Source organism: Calonectris borealis, chromosome 1, assembly GCF_964195595.1.
Source record: "Calonectris borealis chromosome 1, bCalBor7.hap1.2, whole genome shotgun sequence".
Classification (NCBI taxonomy): Eukaryota; Metazoa; Chordata; class Aves; order Procellariiformes; family Procellariidae; genus Calonectris; species Calonectris borealis.
The window spans coordinates 126,794,233-126,821,306 of record NC_134312.1 but is presented as its reverse complement, the minus strand read 5'-3'; the positions used below and the strand labels follow the sequence as shown (position 1 = coordinate 126,821,306).

General features: G+C 41.5%; 1 protein-coding gene across 1 annotated transcript; it reads right to left on the bottom strand.

The window, feature by feature from the left end:
- Positions 1-356: 356 nt before the first annotated feature.
- Positions 357-26,056, bottom strand: TMEM47 (transmembrane protein 47). The gene is made up of 3 exons (XM_075174416.1): positions 25,590-26,056; positions 11,611-11,751; positions 357-4,130 (listed from the first exon to the last, which is right to left on the bottom strand). Exons 1-3 carry the CDS (start codon positions 25,813-25,815, stop codon positions 3,952-3,954), a joined length of 546 nt encoding a protein of 181 aa, XP_075030517.1. The 5' UTR covers positions 25,816-26,056; the 3' UTR covers positions 357-3,951.
- Positions 26,057-27,074: the final 1,018 nt, after the last annotated feature.

Here is a 27,074-nt window from a genome sequence, read left to right as displayed (position 1 = left end):
TCAGTATAGATTCCCACTTCAACACGTGGCCTTGTTATTTACCACATTAAAAACAACTTGGTTTTCTGGTGTTACAATAATTGCATTTTTATAAAGGCATTATGGGCTGTGTGACACCCAGACAATTACCCTGTGCTATTTATTCTATGGCCAGGTGAGATGGAGGGGTTACATCAGCAAGATCCTGCATCTCTCCCTCTCTCTCTCTTCCCCCCTGTATATTTTGATGAGACTCCTTTATAATACAGGCATATTCATTAGCCTAAGCAGACCATTCCTTCTCAGCCTGCCCAACAGAAAACCAGGCCAGTTTCAGCTGTGTACATATCTGTTCCACTCAGAGCAAAACAGGCACATTTGGTTAGTGTAACAATTTTTTTTATTTCAGTTACTTTTTCACATATAACTTTATGTAAGCTACAAAAATAGTGAAATGCAGAAATGATATTAAAACTGCAAACTTAAAAGTCTTGATAAAAAAACCACGTGTCTTTCCCTGCTAACAATGACCATTTAAAACAAACCATATTTTGATGGATTCATTTAATAAACATACCATACACTTCTCAAAAATAAATAAAGAACAACATCAGAAAAAACAACCACAACATGAAGCATTTAGTTGTCTTTTTTTTTTTTTCCTTTAAAGACAGAAAAGAAATTTCTAGGCACAGTTTTAGGCATTATAGAGGACACAGAGGCAATAGGTTAGTGTGCACTGCTCTGTACAAAAATACAGTCTGAATAAATTACGCTGCTAGCCATAAGATTAGACTTCACTTACCAGTCATTTCATTGCATGTTTAATAATATACAGTTACATGCTAATTCATATATATCATTTATATTTCAAACACATAGGTCTCTATATTTGTTTTTAAAATTTACAAAAGCTAAACGAAGTTGTGCAAGAAATCCAGAAGAGGTGCTAGGTACTTGTTAGCACCGGACGGTATACTTTAAGCTTAAAAAATACAAATAACTAGCCCTGCTTGCAAGTTTGCTATATATATTCATTCATATATATTTGGAAGAAAAACAATGGATTTGTGGTGTGAGAATCATCCTGCCAGTGAGATAAAGCCAAACGACTGAAATAACAGTGGCATGACACAAGCGCAACATACAAAATGATTGATTTGTCGTACGTACACTCAAGACACAGATATGTATCTTTTTGTGGCTAGAAAAAAAAAATCAGCAGAACATTGCATTTATTTTTAGTTCAGTGCTGAGAAACAGAATGCTTGCCAAAATTGGCAACGGTAAGGGGGGGGGAAAATAAACGGTAGTAGCAACATAAGCTAAAGGTAGATACCTAAATGCATATACTAGATGCCCAAACGCAAAGGACCTGAGGAGTTTGAGGGTGTATGCTCATAGACTGCATTATCTTCAACAGGAAAAGCAGGTGTTGAGACTGAAAATCAGATCTCTGACTCAAATATGAATGAAGAACCCTGTTTTTAGGCATTCCCGTTTGTAGATTTTTTGCCTGATCTTTCATATTAAGAGCCGGGTGACTTTCAGAGCACATGCCATTAATTTGCATATGCCTAGGCCTGACAGTTGTTTTCGCTCAAACTCTACATAAAGAAAAATGACTTGATAAATCAGTAGATATGATATGGGTTCAGCACTGTACCTTCTTGTCAGCATAGGTGAAGTGTATGTAAGGCTGTGCAACGTCAGCACCAAAACACCGCCCTCCTAGAAAGGTACCGAGATCTTCTCGTGGTGGGCTTCTCTACGTTAACCTAATTCCCATGCCAAACTACAATGTTCTCCATGCTGCTAAATAAAAGCAGAACTACACAGCTGTTCAGAAAGATACAGAGTTAACTATATACTGAATATCCGGCCTTAGGTCAGTCTCAGGAAAAAAAGCGGAGTTACAAATGCTCTCTGGTGCCTGTGAAACAAGTGGACATAATTTTTCCTTCCATCCTTTTTATTCTCCAGGCATTGCCATACAATCCCTTCCAAGTCAAGCTATCATTTTGCTCCATCTAATCTAATTAATCACCACCGGTCCTGGAAAGACTGCTGATACAGAATATTCTGCCATGGTAGTAAAGATTTAGCTCCAGAGAGCCCCAGAGTTTTATAAACCATCTCTGTACGTCAGCAATACTTTCACGACAACCTCCCAAAGGCAGCCCAGTGGGCCCACGGTCCTTGCAGAACCTCTGCGCCCTGCCAATGGCAGCACAAGCATTAACACTGTAGATGTGGTCTTAACATCAAGTAATTCAGCAGTCTTTTCCATGGAACCAGCAAAACCATTTGGATGTGCAACCCCAGCATATCTGCTTTTGCAGAGGTCCACACAGAATATATTTTAAATTTCTCCATTAAAAAAAATAGTTGTATCTAAAGATTAGAATTGTATAAAAATATGTTCATAATTAATTGAAAATATCCAAATAAGCAAATTGTAAACAAAAATAAAAGTGATGCAGATTAAATTCACGTGAAAGTTCTCCCTATTTTACCTTGGGTTTCATTTCATGTGTACAGCCTCTGGATGTTTTAAGTGGAAAACATACTAAGCAAGGCGTAATTAGATGTACATAATCATCAGCCAGTCCATTATAAACTCAGCTTTTAAAAACAAGAGATTACCTCCTGAAGTGCTAATGTTTTAATATGGTCATGATGGGGTCTCAGATGTATTCCTGATGATCAGAGACACTCACAACCTAACTAGACTTTTAAAAAAATGGCAGTTTTTTCTTTGCAACAGCCTTAGAAAACAATTTTTAGTAAGTACTAGATTACACAAGAAATAGCAAGTAGTTATTCTGTCCAGTTCTACCTTAACTTGATGTGAACTTTTAAGCATTTCCCATAACACAGAGTCTGTACAAGGGCATATACAGAAGACAAACCATTTTATGTTTATTTTGTAACACCAACCAAAATTGGGGGTATCAATCCAAGACTCTCAAGAATGTGTACAAAGTTAGTATTTTAACCACTGCATCACAGCTCTTACCACAATTTTAAGACGAATCGTCTCTCTCCCTCTGCATTTATATTTGTATTATATATATTCATTTATATACCTTTCAAAAATATAACTGAACTTGTTCCATATGCATTCTTTTCATGACGATGTTCAGAAGTTAAATGGGTACTTAGGACAACTGCAATTCATTCATGCATTTTAGATGCCTCAGGGACAGATGAGGTCTTTTTCTACTCCCCCTTACCTCCACCCTCCCAGCAAAATACTCAGAGTTGAGACAACTTCCAACTACACAGTCAGAAGCACATGTCTCCGGGTTTGGACTTCCTTCAACAATCTGCTACAGCTGGCACGGTGATGTCGATTACCAATTCACGAAATCCTGTGTGGTTGGTCGTTTGTTCTTTTTTTTTTTATTTTATTATTCTCCCAGAAGACTGTTGAATGCAGATATTAGACAAGTCATTAACCAGTTACATTCACTGCCCTCAACACAGTCACTTGCAACTAATTCCTTAAGAGCTTTTTGAGCAAGTAACAAGGGGCCAACACAGCCTATTGTACAAGATGCCATTGCCTGCTTATCAGACATTTGAATCCTCTATGATACAGGGAAACTTCTAAATGGAGCCTACACCAGCTGCTCCCCTGAAGGCAATAGCAGATGCTGGCGTTGCATTCTCATTCCAACCAGTTTTCTCACAATGATCGCTGTCACGTAGATCCTTTTGCTTGTTGTCAGGAAAAATGAAGCTTATGTATCAGCAGCTTGCAGCATCTGCCTATGTAAGATCAGCAATCCTAGTGTTTACAGTTCTTTTAAATGGTTGTAAAAGCTGGTTATACTGTTCACACCCAAAAGGCAAAGGCTATTTTATCAACAGAGCAGACTGTTTGGTGCTCCACAAATGTTCTAAAAAAACTGTGAGTTAGAAAAGATGGGGTAATCCTTTTGTTATTTTTCTTTTCATTAAATGATTCTAGTAATAGTCTTCATAGTTCTTAGGGTTCAGGCAATAAAGAATGGCACCCCCAAATGAAAATATAGTTGCACCCCAAGCCAGGCCATAGCCCCAGTTGAACTCATGGTATATTTTCAAGCTGACCGTTTCGATGAACTTGATTGGGTAAAGGACTAAGCTGCACACCTGAAGAACAACTGAAAGAGAAAAAAAACAAATGTCAGAAGAAGCCTTAATTCATTTCCATAAAACAAGGAAAACATCACATAACTGAAATTCACATTTAAAACGCTCTTGGTGCATTTTTAGCTTGTAATTACTGCTCTTTTTGAAAAAAAAAAAAAAAATCACCTTCCTTTCACCCACAGAGAACAGAGCAGTTCTTCCATATTCCCTCGCTGATGAACAAATGTTATTGCTATGGTATAACGATGATCCTTCAGATGTCCGAGAAATAAACAGTGAAAGCAATCTTTTCCCAACTCTTTTCTGTCTCTCCTTTGTATTTTTGTTTGCAGTCATTATTCCTTCCAGAATAACAAAACTAAGATCAGTTGTTCTATAGTTATTATAAAGGAGTCAAAATGAGAAGCAAGAATAAACGAATATTAAGAAATATAGCTCAGAATCAAATCATTTACTTAACCTAGAAATAATTCATTGTAGTAGGTGATACATATTTATGTTCAGTAGGGACTCACTGAATTACATATTTCATATGCATTACTGTGTACTGTAATCAGAATTAATGATATTGTTACACAGAATACCAAGGAATCCATAAAGTTTGATCAGTCACTAAATTTCCAACTGGCAAAACATTGCCTTGTATTACGAATTTAAGAGGTGGGTCAGAAATGCTTCATGATGAAAAAGCGCTAATAAAACAGATAAATCCAAGGCAGTAAAAAGCTTAAAAATCATTCCTTTCTACAGCACTGTCTCTAAGAGAGCCAGATCTCCTGCAGCCGGATCCACACATCTGCAGTGGAATTCAGCAAACCTGTTAAGTATTGTGCTACATCAAAAAAAGCCACATACAGTAACCTGAAAAGGAAAATACACAGATGAAGAACCTCGATCTTCACAAGAAGATTTCAGTTTCATCGGCATCCATTCTCTTTTAAATTCAGACGCATTGCTAACAGAAAATTGGGACAACAGTTTCCAAGGTAAGCGGGTGAAAATTACACTTGGTCGGAAGAGAAGAACAAGCTGTATGATGTAGCGATTCTTCAGGCCTCTAGCTCTGCCCCCCACAAGAGACTAAGCATCACAGGAATGTACAAAACATCCTTTTTGCCCCTCAAATATATGAGGTGGCCTTATCGCAGTGCTCCCTCCCAGCATTCAACACCAGCAATTTTTCAAGACTTCAGCAGGCGAGTGCCTCTGCGAGCTGCCCCAGCCCTGGTGACAGTCGGGGTGGGCACGTCCGCACCGCCAAGCACGTGCTTAAGTATTTGCAGGCGGGAGACATATCACGACGGAAGTTCAATGGTATGCAATGTAATGCCATAACTACTACTTTCTTTAACATTGACTGGGTCATTTTTTACAGTTTATTAGGTATTGTAAGAAGAACAAATGCTATTTAGAGAATTGTTATAAGGCCAGTGCCAATAAAAAACGCCAGTGGATAATAGAAAGGAAGACTACCTTGGACTACAGACGCCCTTCTGAAATCATGCTGAGAAATTACAGGAAAATAAAATAACGTTAATTATATTCTCCTACTGCTTGAACACTTCACATGCTCAAAATCTGTCATTTGCCTTTTCAGTCCCACATGCACTCTTTAGTGTTGTCAAACCAGCACCTTTCATTAGCCCTGGAGACGAACACTCTCCTGTCCTCTGGATGGGGACTGGTATGGGGAAATGATTTCCAATGTTCATTATACACCCTTGGTGATAACACTTTACAAAACACTCATTGGAAATTTCTTCCCCAACTCCCTGTCCGCTTAACCTACAGAATAGTCTTTGGACTCTTACTTGAGACTGGCAATCCGAATAATGCTTGGAAAGTGGATTTTCTGATGTGGATGCCAAAATCCACAGGATTTTTTTAATCCCAAAGTTATTGAAGTCTTACTTTGTGTTATTCCATTTTAATAGAATTTTTTGTCTGGCAGCTCACAAAATACTGCGCAACACCGGAGAAATTTTGACAGGGTACACTAGGGGAAGCGCCTACACTTATGAAAAGATTATGCATTCCAATTCTTTATAATGAGAGCACCATTACACCCAAAAATACCTGAACATATGCTTAGCTTTCAGACACATCTTTAAGACCATTCAAAGTCAAAAAGGATTTCCTAAGGCGAATGGATATAAGCAAGTTCTTCAATGGCTTCCCAAACTGGGGCTGCAGCATCTCTGCTGAGTCAATACAGGAATTGCTCTGTGTGTGCGTGCATCTGTGTCTGTATCAACTTCCAACCAAGGAAGCTCTCCACCTTCCCTCAATCTAACATATGAAGTACGCGGAATTTTAATCTACAGATTGGACTTGTCAAAACGAAACAAAAAAGTGATTCTATTGGAAGAGAAACATGTGGCTAGAGGAGCAACACCCACAACAGGTATTTTAGACCTTTTTATAGTGAGGGTTCCTGCTTTTGCTACTACTGGTCCAGCTACACTATTGTAAAACTCAAAGGAAGCGCTGGCAGCAACTGGCCAGTAGAAACAGCCATGCTGCAGAACGCTGCCGTCGCTCTGCACTATTTTTGCCTCCCATCATTGTTTCTCCTTGTAGAGTGGGAAGGGACCTGTGTAGGCTAGAAACAACAGTTAGTGAAGTTATGAAAAATGACCAGTATGACCCAAAAAGATGTTAAAACCAATGCTTGCAACTACTGATCTGCTTCCGATGAATTTAAAGGAACTCCATGCTATGTTGACCTGCTTATGGGAAGTGTGTGTACTACCTTTCTTCAGAAGCGCTAGTCTTTTCCTGTAGAAAAAAGGCTGCAGAAGAAATCTAAAAAAAAAAAAAGCTACTTTCAAATGCTACCCAAAAAAGACTAGTCATCTCAAACTAGAGTATTCATTTCAAGTTTAGACCCATTTTTATGGCTAGCACTATGATGCTTGCAAGACAATTGCACAGGAACAGGAATACTAGTTTTATTCCATTTACATTAAATATATGCAATATGTACTCACCATATTGAATACACAGAAATCACAACAAACGCTTTAAAACTAGGAAAATATAATTTCAGTCATCTTTTTTCCTTGTTCGAATGTTTGACTGTAACAGTTTTGCTGTCCAAAAAAAACCTTACGTGTGGCTTTCTAATTGGTCTATATTTATGAAAATGGTGGTGCTGGCTAGTAAGTTCTGTATTTCTGTTCTCTACACCATTCCTCCTGCTCATTCACAGGAGTAAAGCACTTCATTAATAACCAACGGGTGTTGCAGTTTCAAAGATCAACACACATGCAACTGCCATCGAGTAAGTTGTTTGTACTTAATACAACCTATGCAATTAATTGGGAAGCAGCATGAAGAGAAAGGGGGTCCATGCTGATTTTTAAAATATTGCTAGCTCAAGAACAGACCACCCTGCTACAGAGGCAGACCAGGAATTTCAGCAGGAGGCCCAGTTGGCCAAACAGGGAGTTTCTCAATGAGTGTGCAAGAAAGGGGCACACAAGAGCAGGAAACAAGGACAGACAATGAGAGGGGAGTATAAAAGCACGGTTTTGATATTTAGATAAAAAATCAGGAAGTTTGAAGCCCAGCTGGAGCTGAACATTAAGCTAGGAGATGGCAAAAAGGGTAATAAAGAAGAATTTCCACAGGTGCATCAGTTGCCAAATAAAGTTCAGAAAACATATCTATACAATGATGGACAGTAAAGCCAGTCTAGTGACAGATGATGCACCATGATGCTTTCTCTAAAACCTCTAAGTGACATGGTTTGGGAGGATGTCAGCAGTGCAGGAACAAGTTAGGGATGACTTAGAGTTGCACCCATATCTATGGTGGCAAATGGGATTGACCCAATGGTGATGAAAGAGTTGGCCAATGTTATTGTGAGTCCTCTATCATCTATGAAAAAAATCACAGTGATCAGGAGATATTAAGATGATTGGAAAAAGGTTAATCTTGTGTCCATCTTTAAAAAGGCTAGAAGTGAAAAATCCACAGAATTATAGGCTGATCAGCCTCAACTCAATCCCTGGAAACATTATGGAGTACATCCTCTTGGCATCCACCTCCTAGCACATGCAGAACAAAGCGGCAATCTGTAGTGAACATGGATTCACCAACTAAGGAAAAGGGTCCATAGTGCTGCCAAGATAATCAGAATCCTGGAGCAAATCATCCTTAAAAGGAGGATGAGGGAGCTAGGTTTATTTAGACTCATGAAGAGGCAGCTAAGGAGCAATTTCAAACCAGCCTACAGTTACCTGAAAATGTAGCTTCAATGATGATAGAAAAAAACCCTTTTCTTTGTAGTGCCAGGCAACCTAAGATAATGGCAATGGACACAAATCTCAGTTTCAGAGATTCAGAATGGACATCAGGAAAGAAAAAAATATCCTAAGGAGGGTAGTATGGCACCAGGACAACATGCATTCCACCAGGGGTCGTGGAACCTTCATCCTTGGAGTTCTTCAAGACTGGTCCAGACAAAGCTGCAGCTGATTGACCTAGTGTTAGCGATTGTCCTGCCTCAACAAAGCTGGACTACATGACCTACAGAATATCTTTCCTATCAATATTTCTTTGATGCTATGACTCTTTCTGCCGCCCTGCAGCAACTTCCACTACATCCTACTGAAGTCAATCCTACTTTTTCAGCCCATTCCATCAACTTCTGAAAATCAAATTCTGTCCTCCAATGTATCTGCAATTTTTTCTAGCTTCACCGTAAAATTTGACAAGTAGACTTTTACTCTATCTTCCACATCATTATGAAAATAGGTAATAGCACAGACCTCAGGACACAACCAGCCGGACTGTGCTCTGACTCTCTGTCAGAACGGACTTTCAACAATTACAGTTTCTCTTTCTACCCATAAATTAAGACTCGGTTAGCACTCAGTTATTTGGTAACTGTATCATGAGACTCTACACTGACAAGCGTGTGAGCTTGTACTTTGAGGATGCAGCTTTCAGGGCCAGTTTGGCTCATGAGCACTAAGACACCCCAGCAAGTACATAAGCTCTACTAGACCAAAAATGCTGGGAAGAGCTGTATGAGCCAAGCCGGCTCCACGCAAGAATGTCCTGCAACTGCCTCTCTGTATGCTCTACGTTTTTCCATTACCTGAGGTATTACTGTTCCTCTCCCCATTACACAGAGCTGACAGTATGTACTTTAAACGCATTCACATCTGTTGATCACTTGCTGGCTTATTCTCAGTATGTAGGTTGAATTATTTTTTTTTGTCCCTTTGTTTTCTCATCAATTCCAGTCCTAGCCAGTCAATCTTTTTCCTCACCTAGAGTCGCTAACTGAAACCTGAAGCTGAGAAAAAAAGAAAAATAAATGAAAATAAATCAGAACTAGAAGAAAAAAATGCCTGGAACCAACTGTTTGGACTCTAAGGTGCCTGGAAACCACTTTTCCATTTTGTTCTTTCTCCCACACAGTGACGTTTTCTACCTGACACCCACACAGATCATTAAATGTCTTTGGGCAATTCAATCTGTGTCCTTCTTCCAGAGGCAGCTGGTAGACTCCTAACCAGAGTCATACAGAATATTTGGTCTTGTCAGCAGGTTCACAGGTCGGGGCGGGGTTTATCCTCAAAGATCTACTGTGAAATCCACAGGTGAAGGTTTGAATCCATGGACAACTGCATAAGGCACAAACTCCACTCTGCTGCAATCTTAACTTTACCCTCTTCAGCAGGAGACTCTTTCCATAATTCTTTCAAGATATCCCAGTCCATATTCACCTCTAAAAATAGCTGACATCAAAGATAATATCTGTAGAAAATGACACTAACAATGTCAGCATCAAATCCCAAAAGGATTCTCCTCAGATTTGTCAGATAATGAAGAAGAATGGGGCAGGCCGTCTCACCCTCATCATCTCTCTTCTTACATGCTTCAGGTCATGGCTATTTAAAGTGCACATGCATACAAACACACACACACAGAGGCAAAGGAAAGAGGTGAATGCCACCAATGAGCTAAAGCACCAATGTATGTTCCTTTTTTGATGCAAGTAAGCATTAAACCTCCCTTCTTCCCCAACTTTTGCAGTAAAGACTAGAACTAATTTTATGCAGAGGAAAATAGGTTAAGCTTTAAGCCAAACAGCAGGATTTGGGGAATTTTTTTGCTTTGTTTTTTTTTTTAGTACAAACTACATACTAAATGAGCAGTATGACAAGATAGGCAGTGTATGACTGAACAATTACTAGGTTACTACACAATGTTATGAGAAATTAAGTCAAAATCCAAATAAGAAACTACTACAGTAATCCCATTTCCAAAGTTAATTGCCCAGCATCCTTTATAATCTCAGAATTAACCCTAAATTTTAAAATAATGGCAACAGTGCCTTTATTCATTCAACCAAGCAAGCAACGCGACACATAGAACAAAAAGATACGCTTTCCGCTTAGGAAGTCTGATCCTAGGTCGCATTCATTTCCTAAAAGCAAATGCAATATAACCTACCAATATGTCTTGAGCAAATAAAAGTGCATTTTGAAGCACTGCGGCTCAACCAAGGTAACGTTAACAGCAGGGGGCAGCAGGAGCCTTCCCCGGAGCTTTGTTTCGTTCCCGAATACCCCGCAAATTCCGCGCCTTTGTCTTTTCATACCCTTGTAAGTGGCTTTTTAAATACACCCCAAAGACGAGGTTCTGTCACCCTCTTCATTACGGGCTATCAGAAGGGGCTTAAGCTGCTGGCTCCAATGCAGATGTGAGTGACAGGATGAAGGCAAACCATGCTTGGTGAATCTCAGGAGAAACAGAAACATCCGTGCTGACTAAGCCCCAGACCACCAGAATGTACAAAAGGAGATGATTTGATACCGTAATTATACCTCACCAGTCTTTACGGACTATACAGATTCATAAGTCTCCCTTAAGACTTTGCGATTGTTTATATAAACTATTCCGTTTTCATGTTTTTAAAACCAAACAGGGACTACATTGTGACAGCTTGTTAAATTAATAACTAAGTAAGCAAGCTGACAGATTGAAATTAATTCCTCATGGCACAAGGGCATATATAAACACCTTGCAACATAATCCTATTTATTTTCACACGTAGGGCTTCAAGGGTTCATATTTGAGCATTAATTTTCCTGTTTTAAAATTGTAAAAGGAAGAACACTAAAATAACAGAAATGGCTTTGCATATAGAATAAAAATAGGGACATCAAGCAGCATAAAGTCACAGACTAAAAATGGTACTTTGAGATTTATCCTCTGTAGTTTCCCCTGCTGCATGTACTGCACAGAACAATAAATATAATGCAAATAAATAATTGTTTATGAACTAATAATAGTAAAACTGCAAAAATTATTAATGCCGTGCAGAGCTGGTATCCTGAAAAACCTCACCAGAGTTAACACAGAGGTAAACCAAATGCCTCTGAATTAGTATGCAGAACAAGGCATGTCTTCCTTCACAAAAGTGAAGCTGCTCTCATGAAATTTTCATAATGGTGCTGGTAATCTGCTTACCTGCAGCAAAGAGCATGACTGCAACTGGTCTGTAGAACCGCCTCCGAGATCCCACGCAGATAGAGATCAACCCAACCAGGAAAGCTATGAGAATGATGGCAGCACCACCCAACAGCAAAGCCAGAGTAGCTATCTGCCAGTCTGGGTGGAAAAAGAGAGGGAAAAAAATAATAACACAATTTCAGTAAAACAAGCCCATAGGCTTGACAGAAACAGCAGAATATGAGGAACGCGGAGCCTGCACCAAGGCTCGGGTAAATAAACAACTGTGCTTTGGATTTCTTTTCTCCTAATTTGTGAAACACCTTTATACAACAGATGCAACTCAGGAGCAAAGTGCCGCAACCTCCCACACTTTTTCAAGGCTTAGTTGGCCTCGTTGGGATTTTGGCTTGAGTAAGACTGCATAATTTGGTCCCCTGTTTTTTTTCCAATTTATAATGAGAAATTGAGCCTGGGTCAGGATTAGCCAGCGTGTGACCAGTCTGTCGTAACTTTCTCACAGAAGAGAGTGAAAGTCGAACCTCTGCTTGAGCTGATTAGGGTGACATAGGAAGGGAAATGCGTGGAGGCTTATCATATACACCTGTCACTTGGGAAGGTAAAGGAAGGAGATGCTCAAAGGAATAAAAAAAAAAAATTAACTAAAAAAAAGGTGGAAGTCAAGCCCTTATAAAGGCAGTAACGATCATTAGATGCACACCAAGTCAAATCTGAAGTCCATTTTAAAATGCCAGTTATCCTAAAGTGTCAGTTTTTCTTTTCTTCGCCCAAAAGCAACTTCCGGATTTGGCTCAGTGTATTTTCTAGTTATTTTCATACATAATGGATGCAGTTACAAACAACATCCTTCCAGTCTTAAATCACATAAAACAAAATTCATTTGCAAGCTGATGGCCATCACGGGTCTATACAACATCCAAGATCTAACTTAAGAGCTTCTGTAGGATTTTAGAAAGGCAGACTTTGTGCTGTCTCTCTTTGCAAAAGAGTATATAAGACCTTGCCTCTCTCCAATAACGGGCATCAAGAAAAAGAATCAGATCACTATTTACTGTTTATCACTACTATTTAGTAGTTCAAGGAAGATGATCCAAAATCAGCTTGTGGGAAAAGGACCTACGGTTCCAATGCATCTCTCGTACTTTGAAAATACTAGCACTCATACAATATTCAGAATAAAATGTTGAAATCCATTACATAATTCAAAGAAAATAAGATTAATTATTTCCAAAATAAATTTAGAGATCTTAAGGTTACTAAAACAAGAACAACAACAAAAATCCACATTCTCTTTTTGAAAAGAGCAGAATTCAGCGTTTTAAAAAACCGTACATCCAGTTTCAAGAGGGATCTAATCTGCTGAAGTTACTGACAGTGCAGCTGTGGGGTTTGGGAATGGAAGGCTGGCAGCTATTATCACAAAAAGCCTTCATACATGATATGAAAAAGGATGAAGATGATTAAAAGAAGAAAGTGAATAGAAGAGCTATAAAAGCATTGTTAAAAAAGAAAGTTATTTTAAAGGCATGTTTGTGCAAGTACACACATTTATTTTCATTCTCTTTAGAAATCCAGGCATGTTGTTTACTAATACTTTAATTACTAAGTACTCAACCTTCCAAGCTATTTTACTCCTCATTTTCTTACTGGACCAAAACGCAAGGCTGGGAACAATCTCTCGTTCTCCTACCTTCAGCATGCAATCTCTAACGCCAGTTTGCTGTGTGTCCCACTGCTTTACTATTATTGGGATGGAAATATGATTTTAGTTATGGATGGGAATGTTACGAAGAGTGGTTTTTAATGTTGACATGATCCTTCAGAAACAGCAAGTGGTTAGTGTACTGATGATTTAGAAAGTATTCTTCCAATATCAGAGTGCATTACAGATATAAAATACAGAAATAAATAAACAGAATGGACCACTCTGGAACAACATGAAAGGAATCCTTGCACTAGAAAATTACACAGATACAAAGACTAGACACATAAATCCATATCACCCCGAAGTTAAAAGCCATATAAAATTGATGAGATAAATCAAAGTGCCAGATGGGAAAACTCAAAAACTAAAATTTTTGAAAGCCGCTACAAATAACAAAATATTAAATGTTATCTTCGCATTGATCAGATGCCAAAGTCTAATGCAAACGAAACGTGTGCAACATTGGAGTAGCAACTAAATGGAAAAAAAGTTGAGTATCCTATTGCTTTCCAAAACCACATTGGCAAGACCACCAATCAAGTGAAAATAACTAAGGCAAAGACGATGTAAGTGTGGGGTTAGAACATAGTTTAGCTTCCAGGACAGATATATCTATGGATTTTTGGAAAGGTTAAAAAATAAACAAACTACCTTACTATAGTACTGACGTGGGAGTAAAAGGACAAATCAGTGTTGGAAGACACCTACGCTCTCAACTAAGGAAGAACTGACTTAGTTAACAAAATTAATTTCTTGAGTAAGAGAACCTACACGGTGATGCTGACACCAGGACAAAACCGAGGCTCTTAATGTTCCTCACCACTAGCTGAGGATCAGGTATTGAACGTTGTGCTCTGGCCACAATGTCTGGAATTGCCTCTTTATTTTAGCTCCAGCCTCCGTTTACAGGAGCATACAATCCTACCAGCTTTTACCTGGAGCTGCAGCTAAGAGGGATTCTGGTTAAAGAGCATCATGAAGGTCAGACATTAGCGCATAAAGAATACTGGACTGAGTTTTCCTATACTGCCTACCATGGAAACTACATGTGTAAATCTCCTCATCATTTTAGAAAAACCTTAACTTTCAATTCTGAAAGCCATTTGACCTGGTGACAAAATAAAACTTATGTTGGATTAAGTAAGTAAAACCTTCTGCATGCGCCTTCTACGTACGGGCAATTATTTCTTAAGAAAAAATCCAGGCCACTGGATTTTATACAAGAGAAAAGAAACATCCAAGGAAAATCGAATCACTACCACTGAAGGAAGAACACCCTGTAAGCTAGATAACTACAACAATATAACCACATATAGCAAACGGTTTTCTACAATAAAAATCTGTAGTTTTCCTGGGACTACCCAGGAGAGATTTAAAACACACAGCATCAAAACGGGAACAGCAGATTGCTCTGTTACATAGTGTTACTGGTACACAGAACATAAACATCATAAGCCTACTTTAGAGTACTCAAAATATGCTTGCACCATTTCTAGGCATGCACCAATCTTGCAAAGAAGTTACTATACTCAGTTCAGGAGCCTTGGCAGTTCAGTGAGACTGCTTATTCTCATAGAGATAGAAACATGCATAAACATGAGTAAAATGGGACCTTATAGAGATAACTATTAGTTTTCTGGATTCAAAACACAATTTGGTTGCACTCTAAGAATGCACATCAGTATTTTTCACTGTACATCACTAGAGTTTATTTACACTACACATCCACTATCTAAGAAAAATGTTAGGAACTAGTAAAATCGCACTCCCACAAATCTTAATAAACTTTTAGATTTTAAAAAGCACTGTCATCTTACAGTCATGCCCAAATTAAGTTGCTTTGTTGGTTTATAACTGTAGAGTCAACAGAATGTGCATAACTTCAGATTTTTTCAGTGTTCCATCATTTTAGCAATATGTTAAGAATTACACTAATAATGCCACCTATCCCATCCGAACAACTAGAATTAACACATTTTTGACAATCGTTAAGTAACTCAAGACAGATTTCTTACGAAAAGCCTCACTTAATGTATACTATTTTTAGGTCTGAAAATCCAAACATGTTTTTGTACTGCACAAGAAGCATCACAATGTCTATAACTAAGGGAAATACACACTGCAGTTCTGACAGTGATGTTTGCATTATTTTTGTTATAACAATCTGCCTATTAGTTTAGGGATGTGGATTTCAGTATTTGTAAATATATATAAATATGAACCTAGGTACTTAACACATATTTTCAAAACATATGTAAGATTTATTAAAATTACCATCTTCAGTAAAAAAAAAAACAACCAACAAACAAACCCCCAAACTATGATGATAATGTTTATTTTCAGTTAATTCCTCAAGCATAAATCAGTGCCTTTTTGTAAGGACAGCTTGGTCTCATTGCTCTTTGGAAATTCTGCCTGTTTCTTAATGATACAGAAGCACAGTGTTAATTGCACATTGAAATGTGTGACTCTCTTCCCTTCTTCCCCCAAAATGACATGACCTAAGGCTTTAGGCTGTATATTCATTTTTAATTAAGAGCAGCTCTATCTGGTCTATTTCTTGGGCAAAATAATACTTCAGTACTAGGATAAAATTAGGAAAAACCATGGAAGAAGAAGAAAACATCTCGAAGTTCTGAAATGTTTCTTTATTTTAATAACTAGGTCATTTTTTAACATGAGAAAGAGCAACACAAAAGGCTAGCATTGTCACAGATTTCATGTTTTCAGCAAGTTCCCCCCAAATTAAATATTTTATCTACATGGTATTCTACAGTAAAAGAAGCGGTGGACATAAAAACATATTGTGGAATAGGTGAAACATTTGTGTATAGGGCTCTTTCAGATAATGCAAGGGAACTGAATTAATCTCTTAAGAAACAATCAAGTATTCTTTTCTTTCATACAATGGTTTTCCACCGAGTCCTCTCCTCGTAGAGGCTGAAGTAAGAAAATGCATGAACTTGTTACATGATGAAGGTAATAACTGACTTTCTTCTAGCACTAAATAAAACCTTGTTAAGAAACAAAATACAACACCACTCTTAAGTAAGTTTTTCTGATTCATTGCAAAGCTTCCACTTATCACTGCCCTCAGCCAATAAATATTCTTAGAAATTGTAATATAGCATTTAAATTCAAGAATAATGAATTGGAAAGAACGTGTCAAGTAAAGCATAAAAAGTTGAGGCACCCACGCATAAGAAATTAAATATAACCCACTGAATGTCATAACAATCAACTAAGATAAATAAGACAGCCAGAGATATTCCTAACTGCTTCATATTAAAAACTATTTCTAAGTTTATAAATGCTCATCAACTTAGCCAATGAAATAGCCAATGAAAGTTTAAAAAGTGTAGTGATTATATAAAAACACAAAGGTAGAATCTAGTTTCTAAAAGTGCATTTGTCACACGATTAGTAAGATTTCCTCCTTCTTCAGCATGATCAGATGCACAGACTTCTGTGGAAGGCCAAGCTCTGCTAAATTCAGTGGAAATACCGAGATAAAATAAGTACTGCAGTCGCCATTAAGTTCTCACATAAAATTATTCCACAGAGAAGTCAGTCCTTCGGAACCTCACTTGAGCCAAAATGATGGTTTTTTTAAGGAGCTGCTCAGGTGAATTCTGCTCTGGATGAAGGGGATCTTGGCTAAAGCTGGGAAGCCCAGTGTCCATAAGTTACTTGGTCCATACTCCTCCGCTCTTGTACAGCCAGCACCACAAGTGCAGACTTTCGAGGCTCCGCAGCACACACTTCTGCACGCTGCAGAGAGAAGCGCTTTCTGACAGCATCTATACCAAGCCTTCAGCAAGCTGCTCTAGCCACAATTTTCCACAGCGGAGCCTTGTACAAAAATCGCAATAAATAAGTATTTTCTGCTCGTTGTCAGTTTGTATAGTATGCTTATTACTGCTAGTTGCAGCACAGATGCATTCTGGCTTTTACATTTTCTTTTTATTTTATGGATTGAGAATAAGATTTCTCTAAAGCATGAAAGTGACTTGTGCTTGTGGGTCCCCAAGTCACACAGACACATAAAAAGGGTTACCAGCGCTGTGGGAACCAGCCAGCTGTGGCTGAATGCATGATTTCCTTAAGACAGAAGTCAAACACTCTACACCAAGGCTTTCTTCTGAAAGACGTGGATTTGAACACATGAAGTAACTATGTGAGGTCACAGATACGTTAAAAGGAAGCTGTTTGTGGAAGAGACAAAACAATTTTCTGCTTCTTCTCCAACAGGAGATTTATGTACTGAGCTATTCCCTAAGAGATCGGTCTTCATCCACACACGGTAGCACGCGGGACAAAGCCCTCAATAACCCGAGTCTTGCACAATACAGATGGGCTTAATAGTGAGGCTTTCTCATAGCTCTAATTCACCAGGATTTTGACAACACCCAAACAGAATTTTGAGCATTTCATACTGGGTACCAAAATCCTTAAGTGCTTCCCCTAAGGATAATTCAGAGGCTCCACATAAGGCATCAGTCACTTTCCATTTACTGTACAAGATGCTTGTAAGATGATTTAGTGTTCCTGATGCTGAGTGAAGAGTCATTTAGAGCCAGTCAAAGAAAAAGAGAACAAGCACAGAGACGTGTCCAAAAAACAGCTAATTGGGGCTAACCTGGGTCTGCCTGTGTCTTGCCGAGACACAGAACGCTAAGGGCTAACGATGGCAGCCGACTAATGAAGGAGGAAAGGCAGGCGCCTCCTTAGCTGCAATACACCAGGGGCTAGAGGGCTTCTCAGAAACTGAGAGGTCTTTGCTTCCCAGCTCCGGCTTCAGACTTGAACCTCTGCTCCCATTTCCCAGAAGAATTTCTTAACCACTAGAGTGGACTGAAACCGCTCTCTTCTTCTGTCTGCTAAACCCAAGCTGGAAAGAGATAAACATGAGACCTATGGGGTCTGTGAACAAACAGGTAGGAGAGAATCCAAATCTGAGTCTTGCTTTGAAGTGCCTCTTACCTAACAGGTCCCTTCCAACTTTCTGGTGCTGTTTACACACCCTTCCACTGACATACAAAAATACCTGAGCGTTACCGTCAGGCAGCCCAGCCTCAGGGCTCTCTCAGCGTTGAGGGAAAAGTCCTTAGCAGTCACCTACAGAGTTGTGTCCCTCTCACTCAGGCTCCTCCTATGCCTTTCCTTTTCTCCACAGCAAGATAACCATGATCAGAGGGGAAGAGGCCAGCTCCAGGCAAGATGACAGCCCGCAGGCTGGACGCTCCGGGCAGTAGGTACTCTACCACCGACCCTCCTCAGCCCGGGAAGGACGTGCTTGCTGGGTCGGGGGACTCATTAGGCAGCCAAGGTGCAGACTCCGCTCGCCTTCCAATGGCAAGCAGACCTCCCTTGCCTTCCATCCGAAGATGCCACTGAGCATGCGGGGGACAGTTTGGTTCCCAGAGAAGTGAGCAGCACACAAAGAAGAACTGGGTTCAGTTTCTCAGGATGAGCTCTGTGGCAGTCTCGCATAAGATAGGGACTGCATTAATCTGCCTGATGTCTCCATTTCAGCTGCCGTGTTCATCAGACTCTGTGTGGCTCCGAGTCTGCTAGACTCAAACTTTCTGTGTGCTTCGACACCACCACAAGTTTTATCTCCCATCTCTACAGGAGTTCAGACTGAACAACAAAAACAATAAAATTATGGTAAGCAACTCTGCTGTTGTGCAAAGGAGACAGATTTTGCAAGACGACAAGGTGGTCTAATGCCTGAGGGGGTTACAGATGTATGAGCAACTTGAAACATAGCAGGTGCTTGCTCATCTGCCCACGACACACATCTCTCCTGAAGATTAAAGCTTACATTCCTTATGTACACAAAATATATACACTTTGAGGGGTTTCTGTACAGCTGCTCTCTGAGCCGTGGGCTGCCTGTATTTCTAAAATCACAGAGTAAAATCCTTTAAATGAAGTGCATCTTCAAATAAAGGGTTAAGTGCTGCCATTATACAGATCTTTATTTTATTATTTAAGGGCAACATGCATTGCACATCATTTTTGCCAACAGAGGACTTCGACACAAGCACAGCATTACAAAAAGTCATGTAATCTATAATTCATTCACAGAATAGTACAGCATGTACTCAGGCATTTCTTCCATTGGATACGTGGCATTCTTCTGAGATTAGCTCACTACTATGCCATTTTAATTATTGGATATTCATTCATTCAAGAAAAAACCAAAACGCACACACCCACAACTCCAAGAACCTCACAAAAACCTGAAAATCTTAGGAGTATGTCATTAGGACAGAAGTGTGGGAGATGTGTTATACAAGCTTTTCAAGAAAAGCTCACCTTTTCTGACCTCTTCTATATATACTACTACATTTTAGCAATCTGAAGAAGTACACTTCGTATTGGAACAGGAATGTAATTATTTCCCACAGTTACCGATGTTCTTCAAGAAAACTGGCAATCTTTTGCAATTTTCAAAACTCATTCCGCTGTTCCTTGAGAAAAACAATTAGCATTTAAAATAGTTCAAGGAGTACTTCCCATCAAAACGATGGCCTTTATATTACAGAAATGGAACAAGTGAAAACACATAAAGCAATACAGCTAGATAGACTTCACCCCGCCTCCTGCTTGTTACCTTGAATCTTATGTGGTCATCTTTGGCCACAAATCAGTAACAGAGGCAATGTTACTCTCTACGTGATTCTAAATATAAAACCTCATCAAATATTTAAACCACTTATATTATCCCTAACACAAGGAACATCTTTTAACTCACTGGTGCAAGACACCTCTATTAAATAAACAAGACTTAAAGCAACATTACTGATTTTAAAATTGCAATGTTTAAAAACAGCAGTAACAATAACCCACTAAGGCTAGAAGTCTTCCTTTTTTTTTTTTTTTTTTTTTTTTAAAGATTATCAGTGACAAGGTGTATGGTGCTCTTGATCTGATCAAATAAATTCACACAAACTTCACACGTTACACACAAATGTGCTGTAACCACATCTCTTAGCTGGTTGGAGAAGGGTGGCTGAAATGGTAGCCTCTATCATACTAAAAAGTCCAGACTCCTGGTCCAGTCTTAGATCTGCTGTTCCCACAGAGCATGGCCTTGGGAAGTCTGAGGCTAAAATAACTGGTCCATTTGTAAAAGAGGGAGCATACCTTAAAAGATTCTATCTGGGGCTACTGTGAGGGGTAGTTAACAAATTCAAGGCACTTTGAACACATTGAAGGACCAGGTAGCCATCAGGCATAAACAGAGTATTAGTCATCATAGAATCGCAGAACAATTTAGGTTGGGAAGGACCTCTGGAGGTCATCTAGTCCAGCTCCCCATGGAAAGCAGGGCCAATCTCCAAGTCAGATTCAACTTCAAAGTTAGATCAGCTTGCTCAGGGTCTTAGACAGTGAGTTTGAAGTAGTACAGCTTTTGATTTTATATCCACCTTCAGGTAAAGTGCTGGGCATGATTATTAAAGAAAGTAATATGCAAAACGACAGACTACAGTTTTCAAAACCAGAAGGAATGTTTTATTAATTGCTCCTTACATTGTATGAGCCTCTTTCTTCAGACTTAGTAAAATTACATTTGTTCTTCTTACGTTATTTTACAGCAAACTATCAGCCTTGCTGAGCTTTTTACAAATATGTGTCAACATCAACTCTGAGCAACGATCCAGATCTTCTAATGAGGAAGCTGCTTTTGAGCTAGCAATTTCCCCTTGGAACAACCTCTTAGATTCAAAACAAGCAGATACTATCCAAGACTATTGAGCCACATTAATTCAGATATCTGCATCTAATGTATAATTAAGGTTAAACCCCTTCAAGTGCTACCAAATGAGCAGCCTCTGATGCTTTTTTTATTTTAAGAACAAATTAGAACACAATTACAAACACAAAACTAGACTCAAGTTTTTTTACTGCACTATGCTATAAGTTAAGCTTACCTTTATGGTGTGTTCGCCACTAAGTTTAAACATGTACAGAGACCCTGTGGCACCTATTTCCTTGAGATTGTTTTGTCTTTCAAACATTCATGGACAGTTCTTGGAGTATAATGATCTTATAGAAAACTGAACGTTGCATAAACAAATATACAGGTTGAGAAGTAACAAAGTGATATGCTCCCCATAAACCAGAATGAATACAGTTAACCAGTATGAAACCATTCTAACATATTTTTATATACGCTATTTTCACAATAAACTGAAATGCTGCGAAGGAGCCATTGTTTTCTATGAATAGCATATACGTGTATTGAAGCCAAAATACACAATGTCTATCTGCAGATTAGTTTCTATGGAACCATTTATGTCTTCCACATCATATTTGCATATTTTTGATTTAAAGAACTATAACGGCTGCAGTCTATTGCATAAATTCAAATTTACTGTTATTAATTCTGCAGGAAGAAGACAACTACCTGTACAGGTACAGACATGCCATGCAGTTGTACATAAGATGCATTTAATTTTAGGCACATGCTGTGATAGAAATAAATATTCATACATAACTCCTAACTCCTGATAAATCTGCAAATGAACCATCACAAATTAGACATAATCCACTTCAAATGAGGTCTAAAAAAATTTTGTTTAAAGACACCAAAGGAACACTCCAAACTCTGTTGGGGTGGGGTTTTTTTTTGTGTGTGTGTGTGTTTGTTTGTTTGGGGTTTTTGGTTTGGTTTTTTTGTTTGTTTTTTTTTTTTTTTTTTTTTAGTTTAACACATGAGCTTAAAATACATCTGACTTAAAGACAACTTATGCATTAGCCAAGTTAAGCTTTGATTATAGAAAATAACTTTATGCCCAGACAGCTGGTGAAACTGTAAAGCAGCATTGTTGGATCTCAAGATTTCCATACTGGCAACTTTGTTGGTTTTTTAGCTCTTGAAGTTGATGTTAGTGGGAATTTTAGAATTTCATCAAGAGAAGAGGAAGACGAGGGATATGCAAGAATATGTTTCTAGCTCCTGCAATTACAGGAAAAAAATTGAACAGGTGATTTACATAGACCCTAAAGACTCAAACAGAAGAAAATCAAATTAAGATGAGATATTTTATAATCTTCAGATTTCTAAAAATTAATTTGACTCACTATTTTACATACTTGAACCAGCAATATTGTGAAGTAGTTACACAACTTTAAAAGCAGTATGAGAGCAAAGGATTGCTTGCAAGCTACAAAAAAAAGCCCTCAAAACAATGAATGAATGAATGCAAGAACACATACTCCAAGCACTAGCAACGGCTGAGAAGGATTATTTCCTGCTATATCAGCCAATGTAATCATGCTCTGTACATTTCCTTCTGCTCTCCGCTACTAAGTTGCCCTTTTGATAGCAGTCAGGGGTCCTACATCTAATTACAACAAAGGTTTTTAATTAAACCTCAAATATGCTTTAACAGCTTCTAGAATGAGCTTGCCCTTGATGATGCCACTTGAGGTGCTCTCCTTCAAGGGATGATGAAGTAAATCTCTTAAAACCACCAGTGAAGATGCCTTTTTCCTGTGTGTACTACTGCTTTTCACAGCTAGCCAGCTACAAAGCTGCTTGCACTGGTATCAAGCTAAAAGAGCTTTCCCTGTGGGAGCGCTCCGCTAACTCCAAAATATACTGCTTGCTAGATTCTTGGTGTAGGAGGAAAGTGCACTTAAAATATTAAGGCAAGCACACAAAATGGTCTCGAATACGAGCCCAATCCAACTTGAACTTACTGGGAGCCTTCCCATTTTCTTTAATGGGAATTGTAACACACTAGCAGAAGGCAAAGGGAGAACAGTAGAGTTTCTCGTATTTCAGGTCTCCACAGAGTGTAGCATTGTGTGCCAAACATGAGGAAAATGAAGGGTTTATTCCAGTCAGTCACCTCAAATAAAACAATCATTCACTTCTTCCCCAGTAGCTTGTGAAACCTGGCTCCACTAGACCGGAAAGTATCTAAGGAAAATGAGTAAAGCTCATTCAAGGAACCTGAATGAAACTAGACAGGCAGGAATTTTTGCACAGGGTAGGAGAAAGCACCAGGAGAGGGCAAATTTTCCACACACAGCATCCAACAAACTACATTTCATTTCTATCCGTCCTCACCCATTCATCTTCCACCTTCCCATAAACAGACAGGTGACCAATAAAGCAACAAGAGAGATTAGTGTCCTTTTATGCTGTTCCATAAGCTGTCCTGCTTTCCTTAATGTCCCACTTCTGTGTGTGTCTGTGTGTGTGTGTGTGTGTGTATGTGTATACACGCATGCGTGGCAGGGAGATGAACTGAGGGGGGAGCCCAAAAAAGTGTGTGCGGAGGTGGGGGGGGATTTGAAGCAGGTTCTCATTCAAGCCATCTGAAAAGTCCTTCTGCAATCAAGGGGATACTATTTCAGGAGACAGGGAGAAGGGGCAAAGGATTCACGTTGCTAAGGAGACACATAGAAGCTGACATTCCTACATAAATTTCCATTTATACTGGGGAAGGAAAAGCAAGCTCTCCAAAGTTTGTGTAGATACCCTGGTAACTGATTGAAACTGACATTTCTTTACAATTCGTTTTGGCATTACGTGATTTAAAACAAAACCCCAAACAACGTTGAAACCCTCAAATATTACTCCAGGCAATGACAGAAAAAAATAAGCACAGCAGCAAAGGAACCTCTGCAATTTCTACTCAAGCAGAGATCAGTTATTTCCCAGAACCCATACATGGATGTCAGAGAAACGAGGAAAAAGGAAAGCATCCAGAATATACAGTCAGCCCCTTGCCTTCTTTCCCAAAACAAACATCTTGTCCCTGTATGATTTACCCAACCAGAGAGCACAGCAATCCAAATGGATGATTTAGCAATGCAAGTCTGTGTGTGGTGAGAACAGGGATGGGGATGAAAACAGGGCGGGGGGGCTGGGGGAGAAAAGGCTGGCTTCATTTGTCAGTGTTTCTATTGGGACTCCAGAAGTTGCTATCAGGCATGAAATAAATAAAACAACCCATGAAAACCTAAACAATTATGGTACCAAAAGAATTTACTGAAAAATATTCAACAGGCGGCTTGGTTATATCATTCACAACCCGTTTTTTAAGTACTCCAAGCAATAGCGAAATGACATTAAAAAAAAATTACCAAAAAAAAAAAAATCTACGACCGAAGACCTAGAAAGCTGAAGAACGAATGAGCATCAAGAAATCAAATCAGGGAGTGTAGCAAGAAGGCAAAGGCGTATGAAAGACGACGGAAAGATGAGTACTTGCTAGAGAAAGCCACAGACAAGCAGAGCCGAGGGGACGGAGAGAGAGCCGGAGCCCAGGCATCCTCACTCGGGACACAGTAACAATCGGTTTTGGTTAGGAAGCCCCAACTTTCCAAGACTATTGACTTCGGGAGATGGGGGGGGAAGGGGGGGGGGAAATTATAAGATGCTTGATCCCCAACAGCTTCTCACTGTATGAGAACGACTGCCACACAGAAAAATAATCAAAACTAGTCCAAAGTCGGAATGTTTTGTGAAAACACAGCCAAAGGCAGATACGAAACCGGTCACCCCTTTGGCTCACAGAAGCCAACCTCGCATCTCCCCTGCGCCCTAGACCACCTCGCAGGCTGAGGGACGAGTCGGGCACGGACCCCCAGCGCTCCCCCCTCTAGCACACGCACAGAGGCCGCCGCCGCCTTCGCCCCGACCCGCAAGCCAGGGAGAAGCGGGGTCGGCGCCGCGGAGGCCGGGAAGGGCGAGCGTCGGGACTGGGGAAGCAGGGACGAGGATGAGGAGGATGGGGATGGACGAAGCGGTTCGGGAACGGGAAGGGTGCGGAGGGCGAGAGGACAAAGGTGCCGGGGACTTTTCCCGGCGGCGGCCGGAGCGGGGATCCGGGCGGGGAGCAGGGGCGGCAGCGGGCGAGGAGAGGAGCCCGGAGGGGGAACGGGGGACGACGGGGCAGGGCCCCGGGCATTGCTCCGGTCCGGGGGGGGGGGGGGGGGGGCTGGCCCCGGGACGGGGCTGGGACACGGTCCCGGAGGAGACAAGGGTGAAGGAGAGGCGGCTCGGGGGATGCTGGCCGGGCAGCCAGGGCATGGGGGCCGTGGGGCAAGTCTCAGCGCCCGGGGAGCGGCCGGGGGAGCGGGAGGCGGCCGAGGTCGGGGGGGGGGGGGAAGGCAGAAAGGGCCGAAGGAGGGAGGGGGCAGGGGCCAGGCAGAGGGCGGCTGCGGGGTCGAGGTGCCACCGGAGAGGGGGAGCGGAGCCGGGGGGGGGGCCGGGACGAGCCCCGGGGCAGCCGTATCTCACCGCTGTGCAGCGTCGACTCGCAGAGCCAGCTGTCCAAGTTGCCGGGCTTGCGGCAGGACTCCCAGAGGGACAGGTAGTACTGGTGGTCCGCCGTCACCCAGGCGGGGCTCAGCACGGCTCCCAGGTCCAGGCAGAGCGCCAGAAAGATGCACACCAGCCCCACCAGCTTCAGCGGGGTCAGCACCGAGACGCGCACCTCCTCCATGCCGCTGCCGGCCGAAGCCATGGGGCCCGGGGGGAAGGAAGAGGAGGAGGAGGATGCGCTGCCGCCGGCCCCGAGGGGAACAGGAGCGAGAGCCCAGCTCCGCGCAGAAGGGGCGGGAGGAGGGAGAAGCAGCGAGACCAGCGCTGACTAACGGCGGGGAGAGGCTTTCGCAGGCGGCGGGCAGCGCCGCTCCCTCCCTCGCCGCGCTGCCGCCCCGGTGTATCAGGTGCAGCAGCTCCCCCTAGTCCCCCCGGCCCGGCCCGGCGCGGCGCGCTCCTCCCCCTGCCCGCCCCCGCCGGGGGAGGTGGCGGCCGTGGCAAGGCCCGGCCCGCCCGGCTCCGCCGGGGAAGGGGCGGGAGTCGCTGCGCTCTGTGCGCGGCGGCCGGGGCCGGGAGCGGGGCGGGGGCGCGGCCCCTGCCGGCTCCGCTCCGCCCAGCCGCGCCGGGGCGAAGTTTGGGGAACTTTCCCCCCGCCGCAGGCGGTGCTGGGAGCCGCTGGCTCCGCTGCCCGGCCCGCCCCGCCGCCGCCGGGCGGCCTCCGCCGGCCCCGGCCCCACCGCCGTCCTCGACCGCGCCGGGGGTGGGGAGCGAGGGGGTGCACCCGTCTGCCCGGCGGATCCGTGGTCGTGCGCGCCGTAACCCTGGGCGTGTCGTCAGGCGTCACGCGTGGAAGCGAAGGGTGTCCCGGGCGGGCCGTGGGGGGCAGCGGGGGCTGGGCAGCCCCGGCCCCAGCCGCCCCGGATGCCAGCTCTGTGTTAACGGAACCGGGAGAAACGAAAGTCTGCCTCGGCTTCAGGATTAGCGGTCTCTGACCTTGGTTCCTTGCCTGAAGTAACCTTTAAATCACAAGTTATTAGCGGAAGGTTTAAAAAATAATTCAACATTTCATTGTTCGTGCGCGGACGTACTTGCAATTCCCGCTTCCCTCTCCCGTCAGCGGCGTTTCTGATCCCAGATTAAATCTTGAGGAAGGATGAGTACTTTGCCCGGTTTTCATTTCATGTCTGTTTATTTTGCTTAATTAGCATTACGGTGCTGAGAATGTCAAGGGCAAATGTTTTGGTTAGTTATTAAACATGGGTGCTAGTATAATTCACTGTCTAAAGCAGCTCTCCCTCATGAGATAGAAACACACACAGACACAAAGATAGAATATAATGTCCATTAAGGATTATTAAAAAAGAAACGGAGGACAATTCAACCCGCAGATTTGAAAGCGAATGCTGCTACTTACATTTGAGGCAGAACTATGAAATGGGAAGGGAGAAATCAAGCCAGCAA

Bases quoted from the DNA above. Each gene is read 5' to 3' on its own strand.
- TMEM47 (XM_075174416.1), bottom strand. From the start codon at position 25,815: ATGGCTTCGGCCGGCAGCGGCATGGAGGAGGTGCGCGTCTCGGTGCTG. The intron at 11,752-25,589 runs GTGAGATACGGC...TTTTCCACCCAG, and splicing joins CGAGTCGACGCTGCACAGCG to ACTGGCAGATAGCTACTCTG. The intron at 4,131-11,610 runs GTAAGCAGATTA...TTTCTCTTTCAG, and splicing joins AGTCATGCTCTTTGCTGCAG to TTGTTCTTCAGGTGTGCAGC.